The sequence below is a fragment of the Quercus suber genome, unplaced genomic scaffold (genome assembly GCF_002906115.3).
Source record: "Quercus suber isolate HL8 unplaced genomic scaffold, Cork oak 2.0 scaffold_842, whole genome shotgun sequence".
NCBI classification, from domain to species: Eukaryota; Viridiplantae; Streptophyta; class Magnoliopsida; order Fagales; family Fagaceae; genus Quercus; species Quercus suber.
In genome coordinates, this window is record NW_027070272.1 from 186,240 (window position 1) to 211,785 (window position 25,546).

The 25,546-nt window shown below is 31.5% G+C and overlaps 1 protein-coding gene and 2 long non-coding RNA genes across 3 annotated transcripts; all 3 read left to right on the top strand.

Annotated features, from left to right (window-relative positions):
- The first annotated feature begins 293 nt into the window (after positions 1–293).
- Positions 294–2,425, top strand: LOC112010015 (receptor kinase-like protein Xa21). Its single transcript, XM_065767739.1, has 2 exons — positions 294–957; positions 1,983–2,425. Exons 1-2 carry the CDS (start codon positions 294–296, stop codon positions 2,423–2,425), a joined length of 1,107 nt encoding a protein of 368 aa, XP_065623811.1.
- A 12,394-nt stretch (positions 2,426–14,819) lies between these two features.
- Positions 14,820–18,183, top strand: LOC136065063 (uncharacterized). Its single transcript, XR_010626706.1, has 2 exons — positions 14,820–15,240; positions 17,329–18,183. It is a non-coding gene; the product is annotated as an uncharacterized LOC136065063 (long non-coding RNA).
- A 134-nt stretch (positions 18,184–18,317) lies between these two features.
- On the top strand, positions 18,318–20,491 carry LOC136065065 (uncharacterized). The gene is made up of 2 exons (XR_010626707.1): positions 18,318–18,377; positions 20,237–20,491. It is a non-coding gene; the product is annotated as an uncharacterized LOC136065065 (long non-coding RNA).
- Positions 20,492–25,546: the final 5,055 nt, after the last annotated feature.

The following is a 25,546-nucleotide window of genomic DNA, read 5'->3' on the forward strand; positions in this document are numbered from 1 at the left end:
AACTAGTTGGAAATGTTCCATCGTTGGAGAAGCTAAATGGAATTTTATCTTTCCTCATTTTCCTTAACCATCTTGGAAGTGGAGGGGCAAATGACCTGAGTTTTCTCTGTTCTTTGACAAATGCCACCTATCTCACAAAATTGCAAATACAAGTAAATAACTTTGGGGGAGAGTTGCCCAAATGCATTGTCAATTTCTCAACTACTCTCACTGTATCGTATCTAGATAATAATTAAATATCTGGAAACTTTCCTATTGGGATAGGAAATCTAATCAACTTGGAGACACTAGAGATGTGGAACAATAGATTATCAGGTAATATTCCCTTTGAAATTGGAAAGCTTCATAAGTTAAAATATTTGGCTTTATCTCAAAACAATTTCTTTGGGAACATGCCATCCTCCCTGGGAAATTTATTGATTTTGACAAGTTTGTATTTAAATGAGAATAATCTTGAAGGAAGTATCCCTCTAGGAAAGTGTCAAAATGTGGTGTATTTGAATCTTCTAGTCATTGGTCTCTCATTCTCACCAATTGGTCTAGACTTGTCAGACAACAAATTTACAGGTGTCTTACCCATTGAAGTAGGAAATTTCAAAAATATGGAATACTTGGATATATCCAAAAACATGTTGTTTGGTGAAATTCCAACAAGTCTTGAGAGCTGTGTAAAACTAGAATTTCTAGCCACGAGTAGAAACTTCTTCCAAGGGGTCATTCCTTCATCTTTGGAATCATTAAGAAGTCTCAAAGTGTTAAACCTTTCCAACAACAATTTATCTAGTAACATTCCAAGATTTTTGGAGAACTATGACTTCTTGCAGCTATTGAATTTGTCATATAATCATTTTGAGGGTGAGGTACCTATAGAGGGAGTTTTCAAGAACACAAGTGCAACTTCAATTAAGGGAAATATTGAGCTATGTGGAGGCGTGCCTAAGTTCAAGCTTTCTATTTGTAAATACAACAAATCCGAGAAAAGGAAGTTTACTCATTCCTTAAAGCTAATAATCTCTATATTTTTTGGGCTTTTTGGAGTAACCTTGGTGATTTCATTTCTATTTCTCTTCTCTTTTTAAAGAAAGAGGAGAGAAAGTATTTTAAATAATTCACAAAATTTACTTTTGAATGTATCTTTCCAAAGTCTCCTAAAAGCTATAGATGCATTCTCCTCCACTACTTTAATTGGTGTGGGAAGTTTTGGATCTGTGTATAGAGGGATTCTTGATTAGGATAGACATATAGTTGCTGTCAAGGTGCTCAACCTTTTTCACCATGGAGCTTCCAAGAGTTTCATTGCTGAATGCGATGCTTTGTGAAATATCAAACATCGAAATCTTGTTAAGGTACTCACAACATGTTCAAGTGTTGACTATCAAGGTCATGATTTCAAAGCACTAGTATATGAGTTCATAAGTAATAGCAACCTAGATGAGTGGTTGCATCCAACTGCAAGTACAAATTAGGCTCCTTTGGAAGAAACGAATTTGAATATTCTTCAAAGACTAAATATTGCCATTGATGTTGCGAATGCATTAGAATATCTTCATCATCATTGTCATACAAAAATTATTCATTGCGACCTCAAGCCTAGCAATGTTCTTCTCGATGATGAAATGATCAGATATGTGGGGGACTTTGGCTTGGCTAGGTTCCTTCTTGAGGCTAGCCAAGACTATTCCAATAATCAATCAAGCTCTATCGGATTAAGAGGAACAATTGGTTATGCTCCTCAAGGTTTTACCATTTCTTTTGTTTAATTTATGTTTTTTCACAATATTTCTTAATATATTTTCAAGGATGAAATATAACTCAAGTAAGAATGTCTGGTACAAGATTGAGCATGTCTTTAAAAAGCGTTTTTTGCTTGTCATAATATTTTTCCAATGATATGTTGCATAACTTGTGAGATTATATGTTTCCCCTTGTTTTTTAATATGGAACTAGATCAATCAAATAATAAATGTTATTTGCAATTACAGTGTACGGTACAGGAAACGAGGTCTCAACCAATGGTAATATCTATAGTTATGATATATTATTATTGGAGATGTTCACAGGGAAAAGACCCACAGATAACATGTTCAAAGATTGCTTGAACCTTGATTTTGTTAATGGAGTTTTGCTCAAACAGGTGATTGACATTGTGGACCCTACTCTTCATTTGGAAAAAGAGGATACAGAAACAAGGACAAATGTTACTCATAGTCAAAATCGAATTGAATGTCCCAAAATTTTAGAGTGCTTGATTTTGATATTTGAAATTGGAGTTTCTTGTTCTATGGAATTCCTAAGAGAGAGTATGAACATTAGTGATGTTGTAGCTCAGTTAAATTTTATTAGAGAAAAGCTCCTTAGAACTAAAATATGCAAAGAAAGAGTTCAACTGAATGGTAAAATTTTTATGACACAGTACTTGTTCTAGCACCCACTACAAACCTTTAGGGGGACCGGGGTACGAGGATTATATAGCCAAAACCCTGTGATTTTCACATTAGTTCCTTTTATTCATAAATAATGAAAATATAGATGTCGTAAATTTGATAACAATCATATAAGTGAGAATGAATCTAAGGGTACGTTTGGTAACTATTTTTTCCCCATATTTTCTGTTTCCAAAAACAATTTTCTGTTTTTGAAACTAAAAAACTTGTTTGGCAACTAAAAATGGACATAAAACAAAAATTATTCTCAAAACTCAATTTGTGAAGGAAACTAAAAACATATAAAAAAACTGTTTTCAGTTTCTAATTTTTAAAAGTTAATGAAAATACGCATTTAATTTAAAAAAAATCAGTCTCATTTAATGAATTAACATTAGAGTTCAAATTCTAGTAACAACATATATTAGTATTTTCTATTTTTTTCTTCATAAAACTATTTTTTTTTTAATTTCAACTAACCAAATATGTTTTGATTTCAAAAATACAAGAAAATTGTTTTTTCTTTATATTTCCAAAAACAAGTTTTTGAAAATAGAAAACAAAAATTGTTATTAAACAAAAACAGTTTTTGAAAATTGTTTTCTATGATTCAGGAAAACTCTTTTTTTCTCCCCTAATTATAAGATCCACAAGGTGGACAAGTGATGTGGTCCACCATTCCACTAAAAAACTTCCACTTGTTTAAAATTATTAGTTAGAAATATTTTTTAAATAGAAATTAATTACTGACTCAGTAATTTTAAACAAGTGGAAGTTTTTTAGTGAAATGGTGAACAAATGACGTGGTCCACCAGAAGACTCTATAATTTCTCGGGATTTGACTACTAAACCTTCTTGCGTTATCATGAATCCCCTTCCTCTCACTCTTTTAAGGGTAAACCTAATTCACTCTTTTAAAATCCAAAACATTTTCATCGAATATATACATTGATATGATTCCCTCAATTCAAAGATTTGGAGATGTAATTGTCTTCCTTCATTGTAGGTACAGAAGGCCAGTGACTCTATGGGAAAGTGCCAACATGACTTGATGAGGTTTTGATTTTTGTAAAAAAATAAACAGAGACTAGCTACTAGCACATTCTTTTGTTTCTTATAGCAATCACTTATTAGTTTCTCTTGTATTTGTCATAGTTTTCTTGTTCAATTATCTCCGTGTTTGTAATTTACTTTTGATTACCTTGTTATGGTCGAAGTTTCATGTAGAAAAATAATTTCCAATATGAGAAGCTTCAGGAATATTGTACAAATATATTATGCATTCTTAAAAAGCTAGTGACATGAAGTGGTGGAGACATACAGGAGTATGAAGGGGGGGAGTAAGAAGTGGCAAAACCATACATATATAATTATTTTGGGATATAGTATGATGTATAAATTACTTTCTAAATTTTATTATTTTTGGTGTTTTTTCTTGATGTTATCATTTTTTGAAGTGGTTAGTATTTTTCTAACTATTGTTATTATACATTATATTTTCCTAATTTTTTTTGGTACATCTAAAATTTATAAGTTACAAATATCTTATTTTCTTAAGGAGATTATCTCGAATCATGATAATAAAAACTTATCACCTAATTAAAATTAGGGGTGGCAAAGTAAATCCAAGCTCATTTGCTCACACAAATTCGCCCACTCTAATTAAACTCAAACCCACCCAATTATTAGTTGAGTTAAATGCGCATCAACCCAATTAGACCCAGTAATAATTGGGTTTTAACTAAAGACCCATTGAACCCCATTTAACCCAAAAATAATATACCTAAACTCAACTCAGCCCATCCCACAAAAAAAAAAAAAAAAAAAAAAAAACCCACNGAACAAAAATGGAAAAAATGCCTGCTACCCTTGCCCATGTCATTATCTTTTTTCTACTATAGATTAAAAGTTGTCACTGATGTAAAAAAAGAATAAAGAAAGTTAATTATAGCATGCGAAGAAAGATCAATTATTTCCATGCTTGTCTTCTATATCTAAAGCTCAGATAGATAGCCTAAGGTCAATGGGTGGGGTAAAGATACCAAATTATCAGGGGCGGAGGCACGTACAGGGGTGGGGGGCCATGGCCCCCCCAAAATTTTAAAATTTTTAAAATATATATACAATTATTTTTTTTTTTAAATTTAGTCTAAAAAATAAGAGTTGGCCCCCCTCAAATATTTGAATTAGTCTAATAATACTCTTAAAAAAAATAATTGGTCTAATAGTTATAAAGATATAGCTTTATTTTTCGCAATTCTATTTTTTATTGTAAAATGTGCTTTTATATCTGTTAAATATTTGATATAATTTGGTATCAAACATGTTAAATCTATATTTTTCAACCCGTTATGTGACGATTAACAAGTCATTGACTCATTTAAAAAATTTGTCACTAAAACTACACATGAAATGTGTCTTTAGTTGCCATACAATGTGTTAAAGTAAGGTAGCTTTAAATATGTTTGGAGCCTAACTTATTTCTCCAAGTTTTGGATCATTCATGTTTTTGAAAATTTCATTAGTTCAATTGAAAGATTTTTTACTTACTTTAGCATAAAATTTGATAATTTGTGTTTAAAATAAATTTTTTTAAGATTTTTACTATGAAAATAGAAAAAATGAATTTTTTTATGAAAGATCGCCGTCAAAAATAATTTTGATTGAAAATATTAAAATATTTTTTTTTTTTGGTTGGGTGTGTGTATATATATATATATATATAACTTATCAAATAAAAAAGTGTGTATATATATGTGTGTATATATAATAAAAAGCGCGCGCGTGTGTATATATGTGTGTGTGGATGTGGAAGTTGTCTTGATAAATATGTTAGCGTCGCAACTTGGCCCCCCCAAACAAAAATTCCTGGCTCCGCCCCTGCAAATTATACATATTTCACTTGCAACATCCCTAGGAAATTTTAGAGAATGCACAAGAAACTACAAGTTACAGAATTCTTAATCACTCAACCAAATGTCAAAAATATATATATATATATATACACATCAGTACAAGACCAAAGCACTATTAATTCGACTCTAAATAAAAAACGTTGTGCCCTCATACAAAGGGAAAGTAAAGGGAAGAAAGGAGTATAAGCCTTTGCTAGGATTTACATATATTGAGGGAAAACATACATTGAGACCGGATATTAAATGCACAAAAAGCTTGATAGAAACTGGAATAAAAATAATTGGGCCTACAAAAAGTTTTTATAACAAATTGAATCAAGTACATGTATATCATGCCTAGATGCACAAAAGTAATGCATTTCCCTTTTCGACAGTGATGTAGAAAAGGACAAATGCAATGTCTTTCCAATTTCTTCACTGATAACTAATGACATAGCAACAGCGATGCTTCCAAGCTTATTAAGAAACTTCGAACTAGTTAATGGCTTAATGCTCACAAATATAACTTCATTGAAAGAATTTAATAAGAAAACCATGATATGTTATAATAATTTGAATTCAATAAGAAGCTATTATGTCTTCGGCTGGAAGTTTTTCTACAAACTAGAGAGAAACATATAATTCTAATTTGACCTTTGATATGAAAGGTTACAACATTGTGATTTTTGAATAACAAATCCTTGTACAAACCAAATACATATTATCACAAGTTTCGATGAAAATTGAACTTCTTTGGAAGGACATACAAATGCCAGAGTTTTTGGCTTTTTTTTTAGCATTGCATACTAATCTGAAATTCCTAGTAACTTCATATTTTAGATATCTTCCAAGTAATCAGTATGATTCACATTTGACTCTTAAACAAGTTGATCATTGCATACGGCTCTAATCTGCCATTAACCATAAGAGAAACATTAAGCTGTTGAGTGTGTTAGGCCTTACCAGTGAGCAATTTTCAGCTGACAGGGCCCAGATGGGTATTTGATGGAGCCACAATTGGAGATGACGAGGCGTCCCTCTTCCTTCCACTGCCACCACTTACCAAATGCAGTTGTGAAATACTTGGAACGCATTTTTCTCATCGAACCCTTTGAATACATGGCCACTTATGCTCACAGTAGCCTGGTAGACAAACTCAGCTTCACCATCACTGATGGTAGTGACTCTGTGACACCTAAAAACCGCCGGTGCACGAACTTGGCCTGGTAAGGACTTTTTAAAACTTGCATCTGTGATTTAACTAGACCCAATTCAGTGAGGTGTCTCAATTTCACTTACCAAAAAAAAAAAAAGGTTCCTCAATTCCATTAATCAGCCACTTAGAAATGCAGAGCATTAAGACAGAGAAAGACAACCTTTGAATCTATAATCCAACAAAAACAAGTCATTCTGTTTAAAGATTGCTTCTTTAGTTCAACAAAATCCAAGTTAACTCCATCAAATTCATCTTGCAACCACTTTCAAACACACAAAGATCCAGATAAAGGGAAAGAGAGAAACTTGAATCAATTATTCAACAAACCAAACTCCTTTGGATTACTCTAATAATTAAAAACCCACTCCTCTGGATTACTGCTGAGATTTACATATTGAGAGAAAACATATTGATACTGCATATAAAATGCACAAAAATCTTGATAGAAACTGGATTGAAAACAATTGGGCCTACGAAAAGGTTTTATAAGAAATTGAATCAAGTACATGTATATCATGCCTAGATGCACAAAAGTAATGCATTTCCCAAATAATGACATGTATATCAAGTACATGTAATGTATGTATATCTATGTAATATCTACAAACTGAAGTATAATATTTATTGTTATTACGCTCTTGTTAAGTCATATTAGCATAGCATTTTAGTCAATTTTAGTTTTCGGTCCAATCTGGTCCACTTAGATCTAGTTCGGTATATTTCTTCCTAATTCGGTCCATTAGACGAATTCGGTCTGCTTCAGTCCATTCGGACCACTTCCTTCCAATTCCATCAATTTCAGTCTAACTTGGTCCACTTCAGTCCATCTTGGTCTAATACAGTCCATTTCAGTCCACATTGGTCTAATAAGGTCCATTTCGGTCCATTTCGCTCTCTCTCCACTCAACTTTAGGTTAATGAATTTTTATGTTTTTTAATACCTCTACTTTTAGTTGTTTTGGTATTGGTTTTTTAGAGTTCCTCGTCACAAGTCCTCTCCCCCCTCTTATTGTTTTAAATTGATTTTCATTTAACTTAATCATTAGATTGGAAGTGAAAATTTGAGCTCATATCAAAACACAATCTATATGGCTATATATTTGAATGTGCTGATCACTTATTTTAGTAATATTAATTTTAATTACAATTGGCAAATGGGCGGGTTTTGGTGGGTTTGAGGTGGGCATAATTAGGTTTGGTATATAAAACTCATTTACCCATTTAAAACTCATTTAACTAATTGCTTCTAACCCAAATCCAACCCAACCCAATTATTATGGGTAAACCCCAACCCACCCACTTACCCAATTATTATGGGTAAACCCCAACCCACCCACTTACCCAATTATTAAAATTACCAAAATGCCACTAAAGTGAAAATGACTAAAGTACTCTAAAATCTTCAAAAGTGACCAAAATACCCATGAAACCTAGAAAATGACCAAAATACCCCAAAACCTAAAAAATGACCAAAATACCCCCGAAACACAAAAATGACCAAAATACTCCCGAAACCCAGAAAATGACCAAAATACCCCGAAACCCAAAAAATGACCAAAATACCCCCGAAACCCAAAAATTACCAAAATACCCCCGAATCCAAAAAATTCATTTTAAGCTAGTAGACTAGTAGTTTAGCATGATAGAGTAGTAGTTTATGCAATCATGAAATTCAATAATAGTGAAACCTTTTACCTTTTCCTCTTCCCTATTATTATTGTTTTAAATTTTTAATATCAACATGAATAGGTACATTGTCTCTCCCAGGCCAACAAGTTACGATGAGAATTGGAAGAAACCAAGAAATCATATACATTATACACCATCCATGAAAGTATACAGAGTTACAGAGCCACATACACACAATATATATAAATATAGAATTTCAATACAAAAAAACCTACACTGCAAAGGACGTGGAACTGTGAAGGTCTTTCATTGGAACAAAATATATAATGTAGCACGTGGCATTGTGGCAATCCTAGTGTTAATAGTCAAAAATATGCAGATAGCTAGTTACAACAGTAGCAGCAAGAAGTTAAAAACTTCATCCAAAAAATAAAAAGCAAGAAGTTAAGAAAAATAACAATGAAGTAGCATACTCAATAAACAAATCTCCCACTATGCAAAACACTGACTTTATGAAAAATAAATAACTTAAACATCACATCAAACTCAAAAGGACAGTTAGGTGAAGACCATAAATCTGATGTTAAGCAAAACCTCCCAGTAATTGACTTTAAATCATGCTTCAAATTTTCCTTTTCTCTCCTGTATATTTTTATCACATCCGATTTTGCAGTGTTCCTACATATAGTCTTAACATCAGGATTCAAATAACAATGAAGCAACCTATTGTTCTCATGTTTTGTAAATGAGAATGGATAGTTTATACACTTGGGGTGGCTAGGATATGTAGTTAGTACAAACTTCAAAAAAATACAAAAGAAAAGCAATATAATCAGGCAAGAAAGGAACTTGATGTCGACAATGATAACCATGACCAGCAAAAATCAGCAGAAGAATTATATAATGATCACATATACAACAAGAAGGTAAAACAATCATGGTCACTAGGCCAAATACAAGGCTTTTTTTGTGTAACGAAATGAAAATTCCTATCAAGGAAACGGCATAAATGTGATAGAATAAGAGAATTAGGTATTGGTACTTTTCCAATCAAGAGCTAATTTTCCCAACCAAAAAAAAATCTTTATTGGTAATTACACACATACACGGTAAGCTTTTAGCTCATGTTCCTAACAATTCAAAGAAATTTGCAACATCAACCATCAATTCATGGGGTTAAGACTTAAGAAGCTGTCAGAATTAGGCCAATCAAGATCCCTTTTTTTTTCATCAAGTTTAGTACTTTACACTTTATAGACTAAAAATTCTATAATTTCTCTTCAATTCAAGATAAATTCACTTTTCTCTTAAACCGTGACAACATTTTCAGTGGAAACAAACAGAGACCAAAGGATGCGAATTTGTAACTTTCAAATTGTGTTGAGCCAAAGTTTTCAGTTACAAGGATAGACCTCTGCAAGCGTACTGCAGTTTGTATGGGGTGCCCAGTTCTTGGTCTGTTCAACTTCAAACACTGTCCTATTTGCCCCTGTGGACAAAAAGAAAAACAAAAAGAATACAACTTTACATCCCCAACAACAATTAGAATAGAAAAAAGTAATACAAATCAAACATATCTAAGAACAAAATGCAGAGCAAAATCATTGCATTCCATGATATTCTATCTCTCCTTGGCATTCTATCAAACACTAATTGTACACTTTGAACATCACCACATTTCACATACATGGTAATCAATGCATTCACCACATCCACATCTGACTCAAACCCAAATCGTTAGAGAGAGAAACTAAAGAACTCGTTGAATTTATATTCGCTTTTCCCGTCAAACCCAGAACTTGCAACAGTACCTTGTTATAGAGAGAGAAAACTCTGTTTCTAGAGGGAGAAACTGGAAAAATTTTTCCTTTTTCTTACAGCTCGGAGTTGAAGAGATATTTTGTATGTGTTTTTTTTTTGGAAATTATATATAATTTCTTAGTTTTTGAGCTTCGGTGATGTTCGATTTCTAGGGTTTTTTTGGTGGTGAGCTTGATCTTCGGCAATGGAGGTTGCTATTGGTTCTGAAGGAGAGAAGAAGAAGCCGCCTGAGGTTGAGAACAAGATGAAGCGGAAAATGAAGACCGCTTCGCAGTTGGAGATTCTGGAAAAAACCTATGCTGGTTTGTTTGTTTTCCTGAGCTTATTTTAGCTGGTGATTGGAGGCTGAGAAAATGAGGGAAAATGAAAACCTAACCCAGAAACATCAGAGGTGAGGGCTGGGTTTTTTTTTTTTTTTTTTTTTGGTAGCATTTAGCTATCAATCTTTACAGGGCATGCGGCTAGCTAGTGTTTTTTTGAAGAGAAAGATATAGAAGGATCTTCCAAAGGTATTCTTGTTAGGTCACATTGTGTTATGCTACACATGTGATTGCTAAGTAATTTTTGGTACTATTTGTCACGATTCAAGAAAATGCTAGCGACATCTAACCTATACTCAAATGTACTAATTAAGTTTGAATTAAGGCTTCTTCTAAGTACTTGTATAGAAATAGTTTGAACTTATAAACACTTAATGTGGGACTTCACTTAACATACAATTATCCAATCCAATCTACATTACTTGGGCTATCATAGTTGCATATAAGGGAAATGTGGTTACACTGGAACAAGTGAGAAGAATTTCAGTCTGCCCTTGACGCACAATGTTTGGAGCTCTCCAAAGCCTCAAAGGTAGAAAAAATTGTAAAACGTAAGAAGACTCAACAGGACAAAGCTACAACAAGAATAATAGTATTCAGCGGCATTTCAGAAGAATACTAGAAAGTTTGTGTGGATTTACTTAATTTCGTTAGTTTTATTTATTTATTATAATTTAATTTATTAAAACTTCACATTATGTAGGCACAATAGTACTTTTTTCAACTTTTTAGGAAAAATGTTAATCCAAACCCACGACTAAAATGCTCTACAAGAGAACATTGTTCAATACCAAATTATTTAAATGGGATGTTGATAGCATCAAACACTTTTATCTTATCATTCATCTCGATTATCTACCACCATATTTACCCACCATTTTTATTAATGCAACTTACGACTAATTTCAGCTTTGGACCAAATTTCATACATGCCCTTGGTACTTGGAGTTGGAGCCTTATTGACATCTTGGACTCGGAAAATACTGGGGTCTAGTTGTATAGGGCTATGTGAATATTGTGTCCAGCATTCTCTCTAGCTATGATCCCCAAGCTTGAATTTAGATGCGTCTCTTCGGACTAAACCAAAGGCAGCACATCTAGAAGTTCCCAAAGCGAATGAAACAAGCTTATCAAACACGATTCTTGAAGGAGAAATGTTGAATTTTATCAAACTTATTCTATACTCACGCATGAGTATGTATCTTATAGCTTCTGTAATGGAAGACATTATTAGCTTCGATACTTGAATGTTGCCCAACTTATTCATTGCTCACAATTCTCCCCCCTCACTGGTTTATAGCTTTTGTTAGTGGAAGATACAATTATTTTCTACCCCCAAAACAACGGTGTTGTTTTTATATTATTATGTATTTATAAGACAAATACGTATTCCATGATAAACTAGTAATAAATTCTTTCAAAAACAATGAATACCCTTGTGGAATATTTCATGTGCTTAGGCAGGTTGATTACTCCTTAATTTTATAGTGGATTAGGTGCATATGAACTACATCGCTCTTGAAAGTTCCCACTTGAAAGTTCCCAGAAAGTTTGTTCTTTCTCTACCTTCTTATAAATATGTGCTTTTCCTTGAGTACCTAAGTAGCGAAATCAAACCCAAACTGCTTTCACAAAAAGACACCCAATTGTACCTATATTGTAGGCAATGAAAATGTTGAATAATCAATGTGGCCAAGTGAGACTTGAGAGACCAATCCGTCATGCACGTCTTGTAGAATTAGAACTTTAGAACACGACCCCTTGTACGTGGGTCAAGGGTCAACTGTGCACTTTGCCTCATTCATTCTCATAGTTAGTACTACTTAGTAAGATGACTTTATGTAATCTGACAATGGCGGATCAGATTACTCTTACACATAAAAGCCAAATAAATATATATGTCCCATAACTATTTCTAAAAATCTAAGACACGTGAATTTCATACACAATTTCATTGGAATATCATTGGCAATGAAAATTTAGAAAAATGAATATGTGGTCATGTGGATACAGGAGACCCTTCAGTCTGTCGTGTACGTCTTGTGGAATTAGAACACGACTCACTGTAAGTGGGACTACTTTTAACAGTGACTAATGTGAGTGACAAATTGTTTTGGGTTGTGTAGACCTTGACAGTGACCCATGTAATTTAACAAGGGCTAGTCAGAAGACCATCAATCTCTTGCAAATTGCAATTCAACCAAAACTCTCCTACATGGAATCTTTTACTTGCGATTTCACTTTTATTTATTTATTATTTATAAGAGTTAAGTGATCAAGCATCTCATCTGTCTAATCTTAGCACTTGGATTCGAGACGTGGAAAATATTATTACTAGAGTTAACAAGGTTATTTACAGCGGGGATTTAACTCGACATGATAGAAAGTGAATTGTTCCCACCATTCCACCTTTTCTTAATCAGCAAAGGAAAAAAAAAAAAAAAAAAAAAACTCTATTACACATAAAAACCAAATAAATCGTATGTACAATAACTATATTTTTTAATAAATTTATGACCCACCCAATTTGCAATCTCACACAATTTTACCACATGATGAAATGATCTACTATAATTGATCCATCACTTTTTATAACATTTAAGATGAATGACCACGTTTTTTCTATAATTTTTAATCCCCCACTTCAACAAATTATAAAATTACTTGCTAAAAGAAAATTCAGTGGAACATAGTATTTCGTACATTTGACTTCTAAGTTCTAAAATTGAGTAGGGTTAGAAGCTTTGGAAAATATTAATGGATAAAATTTCTTTCTAAACTAGTTTAAAGAAAAATGCTCTAAACTCCCACTAAAAAATTAACATGACTGCATATTTTGAAAATCTAACAATTGGATTAAATGTTCCTTATGTTCTTAATATGCATGTCAAATTTCTTTTAAATTTAATATTATTTACTATTTGATCAATAAACTTATTTTTTATGCATAGTTTAAAACTACAAAAACATGAATTTAGATATTTTTTTTGATGACATAACTATCAATATTTGATTTTCTTGAAAATTTACAAACATAGAGGATATAATAAGAAAATTCAATCTAATGGTAAATTTATCATAATTCAGTTTCAATAAATTTAAAAAAAAGGAAAAAAGAAAAAGAAAAAGAGGAAGAGTTTGAAAAAAAAAACATTTGTCCAATATTGAATGAGGTCGATAGCGGAAGTTTCCTCCCTTTTGTTTTATTGTCAAATGTCCCTTATTAAGTGGAGGGGGAAAAAAAAATAGGAAAGAAAAAAAAAAAAAAAAGATATTTCTATAATCCCTCTAGTCCCTGTAGCCACTTTGCTCTTTCCTACCTTATTATAAATATGTGTTTTTCCCTGGGCACCTAAGCAGTGAAATCAAACTCAGTCTGTATTCACCCAAAAAAAAAAAACCAATTGTACCACTTAGCAAAAACAAAAATTGCTAATATTCAACTTGAGCATTGATTTTTTTTTTCTTTCCAACTATGTTAGAAATTTCTTCATAGGAATGCGATGGATTGAATAATGAATGTGGCCATGTGTGACTTGCAAGACCCGTCAATCCGTCAAGCACGTCACAAAGGAACGTTGAATGTGGCCATGTAGAAAAAAAAACCAATTGATGACTGTCTGAGACACTCTCTGATATGTAGAGTGATGACTCACTGAACTTGAAAGTTACCAAACTTCTATAAAAAAAAAAAAAAAAAGTTACCAAACAAGAAAATGCATGTACCAAAGCGATTGTTTGGAAAGGCTTACTGTGCACCCATGTGGGAAGTGGGGTCTATGGTGTGAAAGGAACCAGGTATTTAGAGAAATTTACAATCTGTTTGGAAAGGCTGGAGGAAAGAGAAAGAGAAGAGAAATCAGAATATACGTAGTCCTTTCCACTGTATGGTTATTATGGAAGAAATAAAAGGAAAAAAAATCATTTCTTTTGGGTCTACATATTTGCAATCTGCTCAAATTGGGTGGAATTGAAGGGAGAGAATAGTTTTTAAATAATAGAACTCACATACATAACATAATATGACACGAAGTTACATATTTGGCCATAACTTTTATATATCTTTTACATTTATATGGGTATAAAAGTAAGAAGAAACATATATATATATATTTTTCATTTTCTTTCTCATTGCAATCCAAACAAAGGAAAAAGAAATACATTATTCTCTTTTCTTTCATCCTTCTCTCCCTATTTCCAAACATACACAAGACAATTGATTTCTTTTCTTTCTCATTTTCTTGCTATTATTCATTTCTTTTGTCTTATCTTCTCATCCCTCTTTTCTCTTTAGTATTTTGAAAAAAATTTCTATGCCTAATTCTAGTTAACGCAAACAATACACCTTTTCCCACACCTAAATCTAGTATCTTTATGTGTCAATTATTGATTGAATTTTAACACCTTCATATGGGTGATAGGTTAACTACAATTTTTTTAAAATCCTAAAATCCCTTATTGACGGAAAAATTACTGTACATCATATGGATGAGATTTACTTTTGAAGTAGGACCCACGCTTTCCAAGGTCACTTGCATGTCGAGTGTGGACCTTGGTTACGAAGTTTAGCAATCTTTTAATTCACTCAATATCTATATTAGACATAAAAATCAAATAAATCATATACTATATAGAATAGCATAAGCTTTTTTCTATAATTAAGGAGGCACTCTCATATACGAAAAAATGTCATCTTAAACACCTGCCACGTTTACATCTAAACCCAAGCAAAAGCCCGATCAATACATCGTTTGAAAGCCCAATCGTTACACCCGTGTAAGGAAAATAAAAAACATAAAAACCCAAAAAACGGTTCAGGGAGGGAGACATGTAACGCTGAATTATTAAACAGAGAGACGGTCAGGCATAGAGAGTGGAGAGAAGAAAATCTGAGAAGACAGTCAGGCCTCTGCCATCAGATCCCGTATCTTCCACCGGTTAGTCTCTGTTTTTTGGTTCTTTAAATTTGGGAGTTTAATTATGATTTAGGTCTGGGTATTTGGATTGGATTGTATTGGATTGCATTCAGGTTTTGGCTTAGATAGGAATTTGGGTTAGAATGGTTTTTAATATCAGTTATATGTGTTAGATTTGGTTTTTCTTTTGGATATTTGGGTTAAATTCGTTTTGAGTATATGTCTTCACTCTAAATAGAAATCTCTGGAGGTCTTCATGAATCGACTTGGTGCTGAAGAACATAGATTTATGTGTTGTCAAAAAAAATAAAGCTCTGTCATTTCATTTATGCTGTTTTTAATTTTTTGTTGAAATATTTTCCCCTCTTTATATTTTCGTTTACCATGTTTCTTTTCTACCATTGTTGTCAAGGTTCTTGCTGTATATATTTAAAGTTTTTCATTTGCAATTGCTCTGATTTGAAAAAATAAAACCCTAGAACACAGAGAATAAGGTGTTGAACATTAAAATGCCTTTCTTCCTCCACTGATGCCAATCTGCTTCAAGCATTATATCTTTGTGTTTCGGATCCAAAATTAAATCATACCCACAAAAATCCTTACACAGATCTGCATCTTCAACGTCCCAAAGCCACCATCTCTTATCCATCTCCAAAACCAAAAATAAAAGGCCGCGTTAAAATCTGCCATGCTTTCAGATTAAAGTGTTTTGCTGAAACACTTTCTACCTTAAGCTGCTTAAAAAAAACCCTGAATTGCCACACTCTTAATCAACTACACGCCGCAATTCAATCCCAAAAAAAACTGCACGCACCGCAAAGAAAAGATGAATTCCCTCCGTTTGGCAGAGGACAAAATGGCAAAACAAAACCTCTTCCTCCTTCCAATTTTCAGTTTGACACCCTTCTTTGTTTCACTTCTTTCTGCAACGCCACACCCAAAGGAAAACGATGTATCTATACGGACCCAAACGTAATTAGTAAAACACGTTTAGAACAACTATCAAAAGACGCCTAAGATTTGTAAAATGGTGATGAATCATGATAAATTATTCTATAGATATAGCAAATTATTTTACAGATAACAGCACAAAAACACACGAGATTTCTTTGTAATCTACAATGACAATGGTTAAATCAAATGACAAAAGAAAATACATTAAAATAACACTCATTATGAGTTCTTTTATTAGTAACTATGACAAGACTAGAAGTAAAAATGACAAAAGGTAAACCTTCAGCATATAACGTCAGTTCTTAGAGAAGACATTCTATTGTCACAGCTGATGAGGTCACCTATTATCAAAGATTGGAGTCTTATATACAGGCATCAATGATTTCTCTACTGACCACCACACTTCACATTTTGATGCAATTGGCATTAGCTTTTGATGTTTTCCTTGATACCAGCACACAGAATCGAAAACTACAATGACACTAAAGAGAGAGTATCCAACTCTTTCAACTACGCCCATCTGGAAGTGGACTTCAAATTTACCCGCTTAAGTAAAAATCTGTCAACTTTTCAAACCTGCATAAACAAACATTCAACATGAATTCAGTCACAACAAGAATAGAATTACATTTTCCAGTGGGTTATATGCGTCACAAGAAAAAAGCACTACAGTGAGTGATAGTAAAGCTTAAAGCTAGATAGTATTAACTAGGCACAAATTTTTTCAACCTTGATTAGCAATTAGCTAATATCCCTGATTCTTTTCTGGGTAGACTGCAAAATTACTTTATGTAAGCATTTTAGATTTAACATTCCCTAAATTTGTATGGTCTAACTTTTTCCCTAAATTTGTGATGACTCCCTCAATTTTTTCAAATCAGTTTGCAAATTCTCACAAAATAATCATTATCCTATGGCAAGAAAACTGCATATCTTATTTCAACTTATCACTGACAATGTGGCTAAGTGTAGGAAATACAATTCAAATTGGATAAAAGAACAGCTACGATTTTAGTTTTTTAGTCATAGACAATTTCATTGATAGAAGTTTTCAGTCATATTTCTGAGAAATACACATATTGTATTCATTGGATAATTACAAACAAAATTCAGCTTACAAAGGCTTATGTCCATTGCCTTATTTGCAATCTGTAGGCTATTACCCTCCGTACGGTAGAATGAAGTGGAGCACCCAAACAGGTTGACCACTTAGTTAAGACAACAAGACTAACAATAAAAGAAGACTGAAACAGAAATTTGAAAATCCATTAATTGAAGCTTACCATTATATGCTATTTGTTGAGATTTGTGGGAGTGATTATCTGTGAAATGATTTTAACAATCAATCAAGCAAGATGGAAAGTCACCAGATGTATATCTTAGCATAAATTGATCACAAACAAAAAGCATGCATCAAATTTGAGTTTCAAGTTGCACTTCTTAATTGGGCTCTTCAATTTCTTGCAAACGTCTACTAAAGTTTGAACATTCAAAACAAGATATATATGATGATAATCAGTATGTAAGGCTAATCCTAGATGTGTACCTCATAATCTAGAAAACTACTGAAGTCACTGCTACAAAGACTTTAAGTTAGGAAACCATAACATAGGATTTGAACAGCGGACGAATTGTCAGGAATCCTACAGATTCCAAAAAAAAAAAAAAAAAAAAGAGTTATTTTTGATATTATATATACTAGCTAATACTGCACAATGTGCGGGACACTTTCATTTATTACGAAAGACAAACTGTAGGTGAAAATTTAAACATTTTATTGTTAGATAAAAAATAATAATAATAATAAAATATTTAAAAAAAAAACCTTGCAAGAAAGAAACTCAAATTCAAGGAGTCTTACATAGAGAGAGGCTGGAACCACTACCTGTGAGTTTTTACCTTCACATTTAAGTTTGTATGTTAAATATGATTAGGTTTTGATATTTTGTATGGATTGGTTTCGATTTGGATCTTCAAATTAAGTGTTTCTCTTCACTTTTCAGTTTCATATTTTGATCAGGCTTTGATATTTGTTTGGGTCTTTTTTTATCTTCACGTTTAAGTTTGTTTATTAAATATGATTACGTTTCAAAATCAATTTCGCTATGCTTGAAATTTGCATATTTATTAATTGTTCCGTTTGGTATTGGAATACCCAACTTGACGGATGTTTATGGCAAAGTCAATAAGAGTTTGCAACCCAGGTAACTTAACTCATTTAATATAGTCTAATTTTGGTCTTACTTTCAATCTTCTGCAATTTAATTGTTGGGTCATTCTTTATTGGCATTGGATAAAGCTTGAAGATATATTTATTCTACAGTATTTACTAATTCTTTTCTAGAGTAATAGTTATTAAACCAAATATAAGAGAACGTTATGATTACTGTAATATATTAGTTCTTAATATTTATATTTTTCATATTATAATGATCTTATGTGTAAATTTTTGACAATTTGTAAACAACATTTTTCATTGGAGCCAATTTAGCCTTCCAATAGGTGAAATTAGACAAATATTTAAGCCTGAACATGTTAACACTTCTGGAATTTTGCAGATTGTACATGTATGTGTTTGAAAAAAATATTGATTTGAGATTGACGTATTCTCTTAGAGACAGCCATTAAATTCGCCATTATTGGGGAAGTTTGCGGATTGTACATTTGTGTTTTAATGTGTTTTAGGAAAATGAATTGATGCATTCTCTTAGGCTCAGAAATGGCAAGGTTTCATGGCAGTAGTAGTAGTGCGCTATGATGTTAACATAGTCATGAGAGATATTAATGGATTAAACTGCATGATAACTAACTGTCTATTTGAGTTTATCTAGTGGCCATAATTCCACACTATAACTATTTCATTTTTCATTCATGGTACTTTGAATTCCGAGTTTTAAGACATCACGTGCATCATCTGAGCCTATATTATTTCTCATTTGCACTATTCACTATGATGCAGTTTTCAAAATTACTTGATCAAATGTACTCTCTGCATTTTTAAAAACATAAAAACATGTTTGATGTGTCTTTCACAAATCGGATTGTCCCATCTCCTATAAGGAAAAAATTATGGATAATGCCAAAACTGCTTTGAGTCAAACTATGCCTTTTTTTTTGTTTTGTTTTTTTATTTACTGTTGCTACACACACATATACATACGATTTGTTTTAATCTATATAATGTTTCAATGATGTTGTAATGTCAGAGAATGAGGGTGGTCATATTTGATAAATAAAGAAAAAATTGCAAATGCTTCATTTGAATTTAATTAATTATTTTCCTTTTAAAACTAATTATTTTTGTTAATATTTTAGTTGATTTTGTGTTTACATAATTTTATTTTCATGGCTGATTGATTGGCTAATGAAATTGAGGGTATTTGTTGAGGGATAGGAAAATATTTTGTGATATTTGTTTAAAGTCCATAAAGATTTTGTTTTTAAGATTGATTTATAATTAGTATTAGTAATAATTCACCTAACAAATAGATTTGCTACAAATCTGGAAAATTAATTAATGAAATAGGATAAAAAAATTATATAAGATTTCTTATTATTTACCTTAAAAATATAGATGTTGGATAACTATTACTTTTTGATGTAAAAGGGTGAATGTTCTGAAGCCTGTGTTCTGTGAATGGTTTGTGTATGATGAGAAGTGAAGAAAAAACATGAAAGTTCATGGGTTTGGTGTTTGGTTTTTTTAATAACCTGTTTTGGGGATTCTCAAAATTGGATGAATGTCTCAATTGAGTGGGGTAAATGGTTGTGTTAGGCCGAATTTTGCATAAGCTTTTCTATTCAATATTCCTTACTATGAATATTAGGACTCTAGGATAAGTTTTAAATGCTGCATAATTTGGGAGGGAGAGGTGAGAGGATTCGAAGGTGGTAAGGTAGTTGAGAAGATTTTGGATTCAGAAATCTACCTTTTTTAAATGTAATTTTATGTTGTTCAGTTTAGTTCGAGGTTTGTATTATATATAGCTGAATATATATTTGGCAGTCAAACAAATTCATTGAGAAATTGAATTAATTATTGATTTCAATTGTTTTCAAGCAGAATAGTGCAAAACATTGAGCTATAGTCTACAATGCACTAGCTTCCACCACAAGAGGATGGAAAAAGCTCCATTTTTTGTCCAACAATAACCTATCCTTGATGCAATTGTGTAATATTATTTGCAATACAATATATGTTTTTGGGGGGTGTGGGGGGAAGCAAAGATAAGTTATTTCATTATTTAAGTTGAATTTGACGATGGCCATGAGGATGATGTGAAATTGATTTTAGAAGAAAAAAAAAATTTTATGTGCATTGCACGGGCTATAGGCTAGTATGAATCACGTTAGAGATACAAATTTTTTTATAAATTTTTTTACAAATGGTTAATATAGTAAGTAATTATTAGTAAAAGAAAAAGTGATATTAATAGTAGGTCTAAATGAAAACCAATAAGAAGTTGGTTACATTAACATTTTGTAAAAATATTATAAAATAGTTTGTAACGGTAGCATTACTCAATAAATATATCTCATGTAAAAATTTAGTTTATTTTGATATAAAAATTTATTTCTTTTTAGGCCATTTTTTGAAAACATTCACATAATAATATATTTTTTTATTTTATATATATATTTTAAATTTTTTAATTTTTTAATCGTTTCTCTCTTATTTTGTACATCCATCAAACGGCATTCCACAACTGAAAATTAAACCTTACCAACACCAATATTCTTAGACAATAACGTGGGTTTTGGTCTTTTGGGTGAAGATTATAAATTTATTAATCTAAAAAAAAAAAAAAATTGTCCTTGCTGATAATAATCAATTGAAGCATTAATTTTTTTTTTTTTTCCTGCTATGTTAAAAATTTCTTCATATGAATACGATGGATTGGAATATAGTGGGCAATGGAAATTTAGAAAAAAATGAATGTGGTCATGTAGAGATTGGAGACCCATTAACCATCATGCATGTCTTGTGGAATTAGAACTAGATGCGACTGGGAGCAACAAATTTCTAACATATACATGTTAGAAATTTTGTTTATTTAACACCAAATCTTCTGGCTTTTTGAAATACATAATTGGTATTTAATTTTTTCCATTCGAGTTTTGCTAATATTTTCTTTCAATTCATAATGTGGTATCTCTAAAAAGTAGGCTGCTCTCTTTCTCACAATTTTCTCTTGCTCTATATTTTTCTCTTTCTCTTTTGCTTGCTCTCGCTCATGCAGTTCTATAAGACTGCAATGTCCTCAATCTCACTCACTTGGGACTTATCTTTACTCGGATTGAGATCAAGTGCAATATGCAATTACTTTTAATGGCTGAGGTTGATAGTTGCAAAAAGTAACTTTCAATCTCAACTTGACTATAAAAAAAGTTAAAAAAAGAACTTTGTAAAAAGTAAAAGTTGAAAAAGTAAAAAAATTGTGCGACAAATGAGTTGAATTGCACCTTGCACCAGATCCTAATCCTCTTCAATCTTCTCTCTTGTTGAATGGCTTTTTATTTTTTATTTTTTTTACCTTTTTCTTCCTTTCTTCTTTTCACACTCTTCACATCAAGTCACAATAAATGTAAGCACACAAGCTTTGACTTTTGTACAGCCAACTTCGTTTTCTTCAGCCAATTTTCTTCTTCCTTCAGCGTGTCCCATACATTTAAGGGTGCATTTGAATATGATTTATTTTGCTAAAAATTAAAAATAATAAAAAATTACTGTTTAAATTTTAATTACTGTTTATATGCCTGCTTATACTGTTCATATCTCATGATCAATGCAACAGACGCTGAACTAAAAAAAAACGAAGACTTGAAAAATGCATTCGCCAACTTTGACTTTTTTACTCTTTACATCAAGTTACGATAAATACAAGCTTTGACTTTTGTACATCCAACTTCTTTTTCTTCAGCCAATTTTCTTCTCCCTTCAGCGTATCCTACACGCTTAAGTCTGATTAAGAAATACCCTTCACATTAAGTCACAATAAATGCAAGCACACAAACTTTGACTTTTGAACAGCCTACTTTTTTTTCTTCGGCCAATTTCCTTCTTCCTTCAGCGTGTCCCACAGGCTTAAGTCTGATTAAGAGACACTCTTCCCGTTAAGTCACGATAAATGCAAGCACACAACCTTTGACTTTTCTCTAGCCTACTTCTTTATTTTCAGCCAATTTTCTTCTTCCTTCGGCGTGTGCCACACGGTTAAGTCTGATTAAGAGACACTCTTCACATCAAGTCACGATAAATGCAAACACACCAGTTTTGACTTTTGTACAGCTACGTCTTTTTCTTCAGCCAATTTTCTTCTTCCTTCAGCGTGTCCCACACGCTTAAGTCTAATTAAGACACTCTTCACATTAAGTCACGATAAATGCAAGCACACAAGTTTTGACTTTTGTTCAGCCTACTTCTTTTTCTTCAGCCAATTTTCTTCTTCCTTAATCGTGTCCCACGCTTAAGTCTGATTAGACCATCTTTAACGTATTAGTCAAATTTTTATATTGTTTGAATAATAAATAGTAATATTTAATTTTTATTTATTAACTTTTTTAAATATATTTTCTAACAGCTTTTTTGTCTTTTTTTTCATCTCATTTAAATAGGAATATTTCTTTATTCATTCTTTATTTATTATTTATTTATTTTTTAATATTTTTTTATTCAATACCTGACTATTATAATAAAAAAAAATATTTGAAGTATGAATAGTAAAAGTTACACCGTTATCTATTTGTAGAGAAGTACGGTAGCAAATCTAATCTAAAAAGTGAAAATTGAGAATCTATTGAAATGTGAATAGTGGTGTTTTTACTCCAAAAAATAGATATTGAACATCTATTCAACATGCTCTTAAGAGACATACTCTTCTCATCAAGTTACATAAATTACTCCAAAAAATAGATACAGAGCATCTATTCAACATGTTCTTAAGAGACATACTCTTCACATCAAGTCACATAAATGCAAGCACACAAGCTTTGACTTTTGTAAAGCCAACTTCTTTTTCTTTAGCCAATTTTCTTCTTCCTTCAGTGTGTCCCACTCGCTTAAGTCTGATTAAGGGACATGGTTGCAGATGGTTGGCTTGAAGACTTTAGAGACAAGCTCATTAATTGAGCTATTCCATCAAATGTGGGCTGGAATCCACGTGTGCCACACACCCAACATCTTTTTTATTGTTAAAAAATTGATAGTTGAAAAAAAAAAAAAAGATTATTTGAACCATAAGGAATATTTCTTTATTCATTCTTTATTTATTATTTATTTATTTTTTAATATTTTTTTATTCAATACCTGACTATTATAATAAAAAAAAATATTTGAAGTATGAATAGTAAAAGTTACACCGTTATCTATTTGTAGAGAAGTACGGTAGCAAATCTAATCTAAAAAGTGAAAATTGAGAATCTATTGAAATGTGAATAGTGGTGTTTTTACTCCAAAAAATAGATATTGAACATCTATTCAACATGCTCTTAAGAGACATACTCTTCTCATCAAGTTACATAAATTACTCCAAAAAATAGATACAGAGCATCTATTCAACATGTTCTTAAGAGACATACTCTTCACATCAAGTCACATAAATGCAAGCACACAAGCTTTGACTTTTGTAAAGCCAACTTCTTTTTCTTTAGCCAATTTTCTTCTTCCTTCAGTGTGTCCCACTCGCTTAAGTCTGATTAAGGGACATGGTTGCAGATGGTTGGCTTGAAGACTTTAGAGACAAGCTCATTAATTGAGCTATTCCATCAAATGTGGGCTGGAATCCACGTGTGCCACACACCCAACATCTTTTTTATTGTTAAAAAATTGATAGTTGAAAAAAAAAAAAAAAGATTATTTGAACCATAGCTCTCATAAAGATGAGCAGACAATATTACTAAATTATAAGATTATTAGAGTTTGTTTGGATACTGTTTATTGTTGAAAATTAAAAATACTGTAACAAAATAATTTTTAAATATATGGATAATATCATTGAATTCAGTTTTAATTTTTTTTTTTGAAAAAAAGTATTGTGGGTCTCGTAAATAGTGCATTAGACTCACAAAAAATGCTGGACGCAAAAAAACGCTAGACATGGCCGCTATCCAAACATACACTTAGTATAGTTATTTTTAAGTAAGATTTTTCCATTTTTAATTTTAAAAATTTTATTTTTGTGTAAGAAATGTAATAGGTGCTATAAAAAACACTTCTATAATTTCTTTTTGTGTAAGAAATTGTAACTGGTGCTATCAAAAAACTTCTATAAGCGATAAATGCATTTGGAAAAGAATAGACTACTCATTTTATATAACTTTAGATCTTTTAATCAAAGTATATTCGTCTATTTCTAAAAGCTCTTTATAACTTGTAGTTTTGATAATAAATCTATACCACAAAAAACTTCATCTAAACGTTTAGTTTTTTACTAGTAACAAATTTCTTAAGAGATCCTTTTTTAGATTCAATTAATTCTTCTATTCTTTGTTTTTTTTTTTAAAGTACGTATATTCATATTTTTTAATATACCTTTATCGGTTAAAAATATGTACAAATAAAATAAACAAGATCTACAATAAAAAATTCTAGTCCAACTAGGATAAAATAGATTGTAAAGTGTAGTATAATAAAACCTTTTTTTTTTTTTGGCAAATTACAACTTACCCACCTATAGTTTGGCCGAAATTAAAGTTGCTTACCTGAGTTTGAAATTTGATACTTTACTCACTTGAGATTTGACTGAAATTTAAGTTGTTTACCTGTGGTTTGAAATCCCAAGATGCAAGTCTTCCGTCGGTTTCTTTTTGATCTTATTTGATTTTGTATTTTTATGTTTTTTGTGTTTTTAGAGGAGAGAAATATAAAAGTGGAGCAAAATCAAATATTTAGTCATGTTTTTAACAAAGGTAGGTTACAAAACTTTACATAAATATATGTGGGTGAAACTTTCTCCTGTAAACTTGAACTCTGGCTCTTGTTCCCACTACCCACAAGCACTTATACTTGTAAAGTGACCATCGCGCCAAGAGTACACTGTTATAAAACATAATTTATCAAATGCACTGTATATGAAAGTTTTACTTATTGATGGAAATGTACTAGTATTTGCTTCAAATTGAATGGGTAATTCCATCAAATGAAAGTATATAGGACAAAGTTTAGTTACAAAAGTGATTGTAACCTAAGGGTACAACCTTACTTAATATCTTTTTATTGGAGATGAATTTTGATAAATTCACCATTGGATTAAATTTTCTTCTTATATTTTTCATACTTGCAAAATTTTAAAAAAATTAAAAATCAATAGTTATGTCATCAATAAATTATTTAAATTGTAAGTTTTTGTATTTTAAATTTATGCGTAAAATATTA

Bases quoted from the DNA above. Each gene is read 5' to 3' on its own strand.
- LOC112010015 (XM_065767739.1), top strand. From the start codon at position 294: ATGTGGAACAATAGATTATCAGGTAATATTCCCTTTGAAATTGGAAAG. The intron at 958-1,982 runs GTAAATACAACA...TTGCAATTACAG, and splicing joins TAAGTTCAAGCTTTCTATTT to TGTACGGTACAGGAAACGAG.